Source organism: Zonotrichia albicollis, chromosome 1 (genome assembly GCF_047830755.1).
Source record: "Zonotrichia albicollis isolate bZonAlb1 chromosome 1, bZonAlb1.hap1, whole genome shotgun sequence".
NCBI lineage: Eukaryota > Metazoa > Chordata > Aves > Passeriformes > Passerellidae > Zonotrichia > Zonotrichia albicollis.
The window spans coordinates 62072749-62083099 of record NC_133819.1 but is presented as its reverse complement, the minus strand read 5'-3'; the positions used below and the strand labels follow the sequence as shown (position 1 = coordinate 62083099).

General features: G+C 45.7%; 1 protein-coding gene across 2 annotated transcripts; it reads left to right on the top strand.

Moving 5' to 3' along the window:
- The first annotated feature begins 862 nt into the window (after positions 1 to 862).
- Positions 863 to 9240, top strand: NRSN1 (neurensin 1). 2 transcript variants are annotated; one of them, XM_074542594.1, is made up of 3 exons: positions 863 to 1092; positions 6457 to 6654; positions 7652 to 9240. In XM_074542594.1, exons 2-3 carry the CDS (start codon positions 6466 to 6468, stop codon positions 8048 to 8050), a joined length of 588 nt encoding a protein of 195 aa, XP_074398695.1. In that variant the 5' UTR covers positions 863 to 1092; positions 6457 to 6465; the 3' UTR covers positions 8051 to 9240. The 2 variants fall into 2 exon arrangements, with proteins under 2 accessions (XP_074398695.1, XP_074398699.1); XM_074542598.1 differs by lacking the exon at positions 863 to 1092 and adding an exon at positions 1613 to 1750.
- Positions 9241 to 10351: the final 1111 nt, after the last annotated feature.

The following is a 10351-nucleotide window of genomic DNA, read 5'->3' as shown; positions in this document are numbered from 1 at the left end:
GAGACCTTGGCACAAAGCCCAAGACGCCTGTGCCTTTGATTTAGCCCTTGGAAAAAACAATTATCAACCTTGTATGAAGAATTACAAGTCAAGAAAGTTTAAGTAGAATAATAGTTAGTTTGTCATGGGGTGAAAAATAGATTTTTGAAGTTTTTAGAATAGGGGCTCGAAGTCCCAAAATGGAAGCATTTGGGCGTGCCTTGTCCTTTTCCATCTTCTTCCTAGCATCCATATTCTGGGTGATGTTAGCATTTTTAGATTGGTTTAAAGTAGAAATTCACTGTCTAACAAAAGTGATAGGTATTAGGAAGTTATTGTAAATAGTGTACATGTAGCTTTTAGTACAAAAAGATAACACCACCCCAGAGATGGGCAGTGTGCCCCAACCTGCCAGACAAACCTCAGTGAGTCAGAAAAAGAATTTTATAGATAAGAAACAATGAACAACCTTGAAAACAAGAATAGAAGAGTTCTGACTCCTTCTTCGACTGCTGAGCTGGGAAAAGAGACTTTCTAACGCATCTCAAAGTCATTCTGACCAGCAGAGATTCCCAGACCCCAACCCCCAGATCTCCCCCAACCCCTCTCCTTGGCAGGACACTTTCTGCCACGTCTATCCACTCGGCCGCACAGACAGCACAGCACCGCGTTTGCCATGCGGACTGCAAGGGCCAGGAGGTGTGGGGGGCGCGACCAGAGGCCTCAGCGCCGACACCCTCGGAGGCACCGCCGTGACCTTGGCGTGCACCCGCGGGCCTGCCCGACGGGACCCCGAGCGCCGGGAGCGGGGCAGGGCCGACAGCCGGGCAGCTCCGGCCGCCCTTGTGCGGGGGCGGCGTGGCGAGGCGGGGGCGGCCTGGCGAGGCGGGGGCGGCCTGGCGAGCCTGGCCCGGCGCCGCTCCGCGCCCGGCGGCGGCGGCTCAGTGCGCAGGCACGGCGCGGGAGCGAGCGAGCGGCGCTCCGGGCCGTACATAATACGTGGTGTCTGGGGCCGGCGCGGCGCAGAGCGGAGATGGGGCCGGGCCGGGACAGCCGCAGCTAGCGCCGCCAGCGCGGGGGCTCGCCGGCCGAGGGCAGCGCCGGGAGGGACAGGTAACCGCGGGGCCGCCGCTCCGGCCCCTCGGAAAACTTGGGCTCGGCACTTCGGCGGGGGCGTCCGTGGCCGCCGGTGGGGGAACGGCGCGGAGCGTCCCGCGGAAGGCACCGGCCGCCCCGGGCTTCGCCTCCCGGCTCGGGGGAACGCGGCTGGTGCCGCCAGTGCCGGGGTCGGGGAGGGCTTGGCCGGACCGCGATTTCCGCTGCCACCGGGACACGGCCGGGCCGGGAGGGTCGTGGGGCCGAGACCTCGTCCGCGTCCGGGCGCTGCGGAGTTCTTCCGCTCGGCCGGGAAACGGGAGATGGAGAGAGAGCATCCCGCTCCGGCCCCTGGCGGCGGCCGAGCGGGCGGGGCCGCCCCCCGGGAACACGGACGAAGATGCTGCTCGCACCCCCCGTGCAGGGCCGGGGAGCAGAGCGGGCTGCCGGAGGCTGCTGGAGCCGGCTGTCCCCAGGGAAGCGGCCCAGGTGCCCCTGGCAGCGCCGCAGCCCCGAGCCAGGGACGGGCGCCGGGACGGGCGGAGCGCGTCTCGGCCCCGCCGCCGGCCCGGGAGGCGCCGGAGCTCGGGAGGATCGGAAAGGACAGCCCGGAGACTGCTGTCAAAGGCGGGCTGTACATGCCAGTGTTCCCCCCGACAAGGAACGCTCTCTGTAGGTAAGGACTGGAAACACGGCTCTTCAAACAGAAGGGTCAAAGTGTGTAAATCTGAAGAATGGAGAGGGCGACTTCACCTGTGCCAACCGTCATCATTCGGTGGCAGTGTGGTGTCACTGAGCAATGACACATCTATATTTCCTTTTGTGCTGCTTCTTAAATGACAATTCCTTACGTTTTAATTTTTTTTTAATGTGTTCGACCCTGGTACAATAAAGCAAAGTATTTGGAAAATTTTGGGGGTATTTTTTCGTGGAGCTTGCTCATGTTTTAATATGTCTGCTCACCAATCCAATCACACCTCCTCAGATCAGCAGAGGATAGTAAAGCTCAAAGTAAACAGGACAGCTTTTGCCATGGAAACAAAAGTTGCTAGGGGATGGATTGCTACTACGCAGTGGTGTTCTCTGAAGCTGTGATCCTACATCCCACATTTTCCTGAGCACCTTGGGTTTAGGCACTGAAAAACTTGATGATTAAGCTGCTTCTTTCAGCCTGGATGTATGTTTTCAGACTGTGGATAACACAGATTTGCGTAACAGCGCCTCTCTTTTTTAGCAAAAGTTTCTCAACATTTCAGTGTTTAGTTTCTCAGCCCTGAAGGCAAGGCATGCAAATACACATCAGCACTCAAGAGATGATAGCTACTGCAGTATTTATTCATCCAATGTAAATTGGTGCTGTGACACACGTTTCCTTCTCACTTATGGAGAACTGTTTTCTCTCTGACTGTTCAGTTCCTGTGCCCTATCTGTAGGTAGCAAGAACATCACATCTACATTGCAGCTGAGAAAAGAGACCATCTTAGCCTGGATTCATATAGGGCTGGGGAGCTGCCTTCTCTCTTAAGGGGCAAGATATTTTTCAAAAGATAGATTATTTATAAGTGAAAGAGTCTGATGATGAAGAAAATGCTCAGTAGAATTAAAATTATGCAGTGCTTGAAAAGAATTAATGATTCCTACAGTCCTTTTTTTTCCCCTTCCATTTTAAAAGGTCATACTACTTGATGGTATCACAACTCTTTCAAGCATAAGATCATTCTTTTGTTTTCTGTTTCATCTCCCAGCTCTTATTTATCATTTTGCTCATATGCCTGACCATAACCACCTATTAGCCTTTTACATTGCTAAAGAAAAAGAATCTAAGTGTCATGTGGCAAAAAGAATCTAAGTGTCAAGCTGTGTGGTCCTTACAGGTAGTTCTTCATCAAGCTGTTAGAAACACTGCATCCTCCTTTTTCTCTCTTGACTAATCCTATAGACAGTGCAATGAATGCAAGCAAGATCATGTTTATACAGGTCTCTGTCATGTCACATTCAGTTCTCTTAAATTTATCACAATAACTAAAGTTGCTGGTTCAGACACAGCAAAGTGCTTCACCTCCTTTCTGAATGCTGCTGGTGGCAGCTGGAGTATTACAAGCAAGCTTTGGCAGGCCACATTATCCAGTCATGTTAATTCTGGTTCTTGCCTGAGTTGACCTTATGAAGGCACTTATACCTGGGGAAAATACCTACCATTCTGCTCATTACATGGAGCTAAATTTGCTTACCTTGATGATTTAAGTTAGCCAGAAGTTAAGCATAATTTATTAAGAAGGTAGGGTTGATGTGAGAATAAAGATCTAAGTAAGGACCCAAGAGAATGAGTTTCTGCAGAACTTTAGTTGACTTCTTTATTCTGTTTCTGGTGTGTGAGATGGAATCTTTGCTTGACCAAAAGATGGGTTGAGGGGGTTGGATTTAAAGTGTTCTTAACATTTAGGTATAGGCTGTGTGACCCTGCATGAGAGAGCTGGAGCAGCTGTGGTCAACTGCACAATTTTTTCCTCTTCTCCTTTCCCCTTGAGGTATGTTTATGAGGTGGGCAGAACTCTGGTTTTATGAGAACTTCTCAGTGCTTGTGCTGTTAAACATGGCAGCCAGCTGTTGAAGAAATGGTGGCAGTGAGTAAAGAGGACTTCTTGTTCCCTTCCTTTGGGTAGGGAATAAACAGTTTTCCTGAGGGAAAGAAAAAGAGTCTCCAAAAGTAAAATAACTTGCAGCTTTTCCCCACAATAGTCCAGATTATATACTTATACATATCACAGTTTTGTATTTTTTTTTTGTACCTCAGAAAATGATAGTGTTCAAAACTTCATAGCATGATAAAAAAAGCACAACAAACTGGCCTGGTTTCGACTGGGATAGAGTTCACTTCTTTCTCAGTAGCCATTGCAGTGCAGTGTTTGGGATTCACTATGAGAACAGTGCTGATAACACGCTGATGTTTTGGTTGTTGCTTCATGCTTGCCCTAAATGAAGGACATTTTCAGTGTCTCATGTTCTGCCAATGAGGAGCTGCACAAAAAGGTGGGAGGAAGAACAGCCAGGACAGCTGATGTGAGCTAGCCAAAGGGGTATTCCACACCATAAACCATAATGACCAGTTACTCGGGAGTTACCAGGAAGGGGATGATGGCAGTTTGGGGACAAGGTTTGGCATTGGTTGAGATGGTGAGCAACTGTATTGTGCATCACTTCTTGGGTTTTATCTCTCTTTTTTATTTAATATTAATAATATCATATTTTATTTTTATATATATTATATTAATTTATATGTTTATTTTGTTTCAATCATTAAACTGTTCTTATCTCAGCCTACAAGCTTTGCTTTTGATGATTCTTCTTCCTATTCTACCATGATGGAAGGGTAGAGGGTGGATATGAGCAAGTGGCTGCAAGGTGCTTATCTGGGTTAAACCATGACACAACCATGTTTTTCAGTATATTGACTGTAGTTTGAAACATGAGTGTTAGCTGTGTACGACAGGACACAGAATGGCCCCAGGGCCAGGCTCTCCCAGTTCACCTGGTGAGCAGCTGGTGCTGCCCTGTAGTTTCCTGCTGTCTCAAGGTCTCTCTCCACCATGCCTGTTTTTCCACCATTCCTTGGAAGGCCAGCACCTTGAGCACACTCTGATGGACACTGGTGCTGTACTATCAGCAGAGAGCAAGCCCATCCACAGACTTGGAGAGCACATCTTTAATTTCCTAAAACTTGCAGGGAGTACAGAGGCAGTTAGGAGTTTATAGAAGGGGCTCCTGACAGTAGCTGTGCTTGGTGCTGCCCCTGTTGCTCTGCAGAGCTCCGTCACCAGCAGTGTTCCCTCTGGCCCTTGGCAGGTGTCCCAGGGCTGCCTCCTCCACTGGGCCATGGCTTCTGTGAGAGCCTTGAAACCTCATTGCTGGGTTGTGTGAGAGATATTTGCAACTCTAAGATGTTGAGGTCATGAAATGCCAAACTAAATGCATATCAGATACACAAAATAAATATAACTCCAAGATAATGGTTCCTGTAAAGAAGAAAAAGCAAATCCCCCTCTATTCCTGAGCCAAGAACACAAACAGATTCCCAGAGGCTGGAAGTTCAGTGTTTATGCCAGCCCTGATTTCTAGTACAGCCCGCCAAAAGATTCAGTCAGACTGTTGCTATATACCCATCAATATTTGCTGGATTCCCCTTAATTTGAATGTTTGTATTCTCAGGTATTTCACACTTAGCAGGATCACTCATTCCCAAAGGCAAAGGTCTGTAGGGCTGCAAAACTGGGTGGTCCCAGCTGCCATGAGCACATCCAACCTCCCTCCCTCTAAGTGAAATTGCTGCAGAAATCTGGCATTCTGCTTGAAGCTGATATAAATTGAGCCATGACTTTCAGGTGCAAGTTCTGATTAACAGTTCCCTTTGGACTAAGGCTTTTTGAACTTCTTTAAAGAGAAGCCAATGAGCCTAAGTGACATTGAGCTATTGCTCAAGTTTTTTTTAGGGGCTAGTATTATCTCAGTGAATTCAGTAGCACCACGCTCACACAAGCAAGTTCAGGCCTTGGACTTGCATAGTTAAATATGGATTTTTTGTGTTAGGAGAACTTACATGAAATGGAAAGAGTAAGAAACTTTGTTGATAGTTTTCATAGCAGTCAAATTTCTGATTTTATTAAAGTCAGCAGGAGCTTGGGCATTGACTTCTTCAAGAGAGCAGTACTTGGCTGTAAGCTTAGTATTTCCATTTCGGTCTCAATGAGCAGATTGATGCTTTTAAGGCATTCCATTTTTACTTTTTTTAAATTATTCCTATTTAAATACAATTAATATACTCTTTGAATCTGTCTAGGACTTATTTTGCCTCTGTTTTCCATGGCTGTGAATGGTATATCAATGCTTAGTCCTGCACTTCAAAAGCTCAGAAAAAAACATTTTAAAATGTTTTTAAACAAGCCTCTCTTATGCAGCAGTTTGGAAAGTTCATAGGGTGGCAAACTCTAGAGACTGACAGAGACAGTCTCTGGAGAGGCAACATGAGCCCTTGAGGGATGCTGGATTTTGTTACCTGGCACATCCTGCCTTTTTCAGTCTCCATGGGAACACAGTAGCACATTAGTGTGAAAGATGGGGCGTGAGCACCCTGTGTACGGGAGCGAGTGTTCCCTGCAGCACCTCTGGGCTGTGCTGTGCCGAGTCACTGAGTTCCCTGCTTCGGTCAGGCTGAGTCACTGCATGCAGCTGTGCCCAGCTCTTTTCTCGGTTGGGAAAAAAATGAAGGAAAGCTCTCTCCTGGGCTGTTTTTTTTTTTTTCCCATCACATCTGGAGAGTTTGCAGCCATCTTTGGTCTTCCCACTACACCAATAATGATCTGCTTTGTGTGGAACCTCTCGTTGCAGGTAGGAAGGATGAGCTCCTATGCTGACATCTGCGGCTCCAAGCAGGCGCAGGGCAGCACCGAGGGAGGGTACCAACGCTACGGAGTTCGGTCCTACCTGCACCAGTTCTATGAGGACTGCACAGCTTCAATTTGGGAGTATGAGGATGATTTTCAGATCCAGAGATCGCCGAGCAGGTGGAGCTCTGTATTCTGGAAGGTACTGCCTGTTGCTTTTTCCTGGAGAGAGACACTCCCTGTGTAATTACTCGTATTAAATATTCATCCAGAATGGCCTTTATTGTTGCTCTGTTTTGCCTGAGGTGGCCAAATAACTATGTCTGAAAGCAGAACATTCTTACCAAATATGTCAGCTCCCTGGGGTCCTTGGATCATGTAGTTTCTCTGTGCCAGTGTCACTGAAACACCAAAGTCTTGTCTGGGAACCCTTGTACATCTTTAAAGTGTAGTTTACCTCTGCTTTGTACCTATAGAAGTCCTTCCAGATTGTTGGGAACAGGACTGGTAGGTTAAGAGCAGAGTGTGATGTAGGGATCAAGAAAACCAAAAAAATCTCCATTAAGGTCAGGGAATTTGAGAGAACTGGAGAAGAGCAGAGATTGGGTGGGGCCTGTGAGGCCATGCAGTCCCTACCCCGCAATCATGCCTACCCCAGGAACATTCTGGGTGAACCAAATTTTGTACTTACACTTGAAATGTGCTATAAACACTGTGATCTGCTCATATGGCAGTAGCAACTTCCTTCTAATCCCTGCAACGGAATGACATTAAGTAAAAGCAAGTGGTGGATATGACAGACTGCCAGCAGTTGGTGCTAACCACCAGCTAAAGCTAAAGAAATAATCAGTTACACAGCACTGGGGTTGAACTCTGATCCTCTCTCTGATGGGGTCTTTCAACATGAAATGCTGTGTAAAGATAGTAATGCATATTCCATTGTTTCCAGAAATGTCAGTTCTCAATTATATAAATATGAGTTGTAAAAGGAACATTTTTCCATATATTCTACTTCTACTAGGGCCTCATATATCCTAAAAGAAGAATACCCACTTTCTCCTAAGAGAGAGAACTGTATCTGCAAGACACAGTGAAAGATAAATGCCTCCTAGGAGCACTTCCCAACTGAAAACTGGAAAGGGAAATGGAAAAACTGGAAATTAATTGGGGTTTTGTTTGTTTCTTTGTTTGTTTTCCAGGTCGGACTCATCTCTGGGACGGCTTTTATGCTGATAGGTGTAGCTGTTCTTGTAGTGGGTTTTCTTGTGCCACCGAAAATAGAAGCCCTTGGGAAGGATGATTTTGTTGTTGTGGATACCCGTGCTGTTCAGTTCAATGGATCCCTCGATATATGCAAGCTGGCAGGAGCAATCTTGTTCTGTGTTGGAGGGTCCACTGTGGCAGCGTGCCTGCTGATGTCTGCTTTTGCTAAAAGTTACTCCAAAGAAGAGAAGTACCTCCAGCAAAGATTTAAAGAGAGAATAGCTGATATAAAAGCCCATGCAAACCCAGTCACAAAAGCGCCAGCACCAGGAGAATCAAAGATACCTGTCACTTTGTCCAGAGTTCAAAATGTCCAGCCTTCATCTGAAACCTGACCCTTTGCTTGGGTTTTGTTTCTCTTGTAGATCACTTTAAGAGGAAAATATCAGCCCTTGTTGGCATCTGTGCTGGTCAAGTAAAACATCGAGTGCTCTGCTGTATAAACATGCAGCTGATGGGGGAGCTGCTCTGGTAAAAATTTAGGATTGGGAAAAAGGAAATTATGTGATTAGACCTGTGACTAATATATTCAGTACATTTGAACCTTTTAATCTGTGTGGGTACAGTAAGTTCTTGCAACAATTATTAGGTGTTTAGCTTATCAGATTGCATCCCTGGGAAACCTAAGGTGCTCTTACTAAAGCTGTACCAGGAGCACTCTACATCCCACTATTTAAAGTTTAGATGAATTTGCTATTTTTTCAATTTCATTAATTTGTTTAATTTTTATGGGTTTTTGCCTTTAAAATACTGTTCAGTCTTACATTTTCCACCTGGTTCTGCTGCTTGGGAAGCCAAGATTCTGCCCTTGTAATTTGCACTTGTCATCCTGTCATATGCTACAGTCTGTATCAAAGTAATACTGCACAGGTAAAACATATGTGTCAGGGAGAGCCCTTAATTTGATCCTGGCACTTCCCAGCAATGTAACTTCCTGGGAAACGCAAGTTATACTTGATCCTGAGTTACAACTAACCTGTGCTAAAGTGCCACTTCTGTCTTAGTCATTGCTGTGCTAGCAAAAACTACAAAGTTAAGGAATTCCTGTGGGAGGAGGAACATCATACTTGTGTGTCTTTGCTTTGATATTGTTTCTTTCATTAGATTATTATGTTGAGGCTAATACAGAATGTTTTTGTTCTGTCTGGGTGAGAGTGAATAAATGTGGTTTGACATGCCCAGGCCCTGTATTCTGTCAGTACATCAATGCCATGTTAGATGATCTCAACATACATATCTAAAGACATTTTGAAATGCTGTTTATATTTTTATAGAGAATAGAAAAAGTTATGCTTAACCAGATGCATCTGTGTAAATGCTTACCTAAAGACTTGTCCTTTCATGGAAGACCCCTAATTATTTTCTCACCCAGGGCAATTATTTTACTGTCTTAATCTATGGATTTAAATTAAAGTGTATAAAGAAAGATGTGACATTTGTACTCTCTGACAATATGTGCCACCTTATAGTTCTGTCTATTTTTTGAATGGATTGAATAAAATTCTAGGCGTGAGCCACCCATGGATTTTGTGAAAAGCTTCTTTCTAGTAAGAAAAATTTAAGAGCACTGCTTAGAGGAGAAATCAGCAGTTGAAACTCACTGGTCCCTTAATGCAGTCTACAGCAGCAAGGAAGCTGGTGCTGAATCAAAGAGATTCTGCCACAATAATGGCAGGTATTTGATAAGAGCTGTGCTCTTTCCCTTGCTCATAAAACATTTTTGTGGTCTGTGACACTCAGTTCAGGCTTACAACATCAATAAGCCAGATCGTATGTGTTTGGAAATTTCGCCTGAATCCGCAGTAATTATCATGGCTGACAGTATCATGGGAAGTAAAATTTCCTTCTGCAAAGAAAGTTCCCGTCTTGGCAACACAATTGCAGAGTGCAAGCATTAGCACTGAAAAGATGGACTGTCGAGAGCTCTTCACATGCACACATGGTCACAGAGGATGGAAGAAAGAAGGTGTAAAGGCATCTGGCAATTCACTGGCACCCATATATTGGAAATGCAAAGGCACGTTGCACCCAGTACTTCAAAATAAGACTGTAATCTCAGGGGAGAAGTAGGTGAAGCAGTGCTAAAGAGGAAAACAATGTAAGACTGGCAAGGTGAGATGCATATTTATAAAGAAAGCCATCAAGCACAGGGGTGAGGGGTACTGATTACTCACAAAGCACACGGAGAGGCTGTCACTGCTGCTGTTAGTATGTTATTCCAGGTAGAGAGGGTCCCCAGCATTTCCTGTCCGAGTTGCAAGGACTGTTGTTTACTGCCATTGGCTTTCACTGCTGTCAGGCTATCAGTGTGTGGGCAGCAGAGTCAAGCTGTTCTGGCCTTTTCAACTGAGACTCTTTAATTGTGCATGGAGGAAATGTGACATTTTAAGTTTTACAGTGAAGTTCACAGAAGGAGATGAGCGTGAGGGCTCTTGTAGCCGAGTCCCTTCACTTGCATTTTGTTAACAGTGTACTGGAAGTTTGACTGAAAATCCAGCTAGGAAAGAAAGCAGAGGTTGGGGTAGTTCACCCAAACTAGCTATATGGGTGCACAGTTCTCTTTCAAACACACTCCACCACATATGCAAGTGTCACAAAATTTTCATCCAGAGGACAAATGACCCAACAGGTAATGG

Excerpts from the sequence above, each read along its gene's own strand:
- NRSN1 (XM_074542594.1), top strand. The coding sequence starts at position 6,466 with ATGAGCTCCTATGCTGACATCTGCGGCTCCAAGCAGGCGCAGGGCAGC. Across the intron at positions 6,655-7,651 it reads GGAGCTCTGTATTCTGGAAG|GTCGGACTCATCTCTGGGAC; the intron begins GTACTGCCTGTT and ends TTTGTTTTCCAG.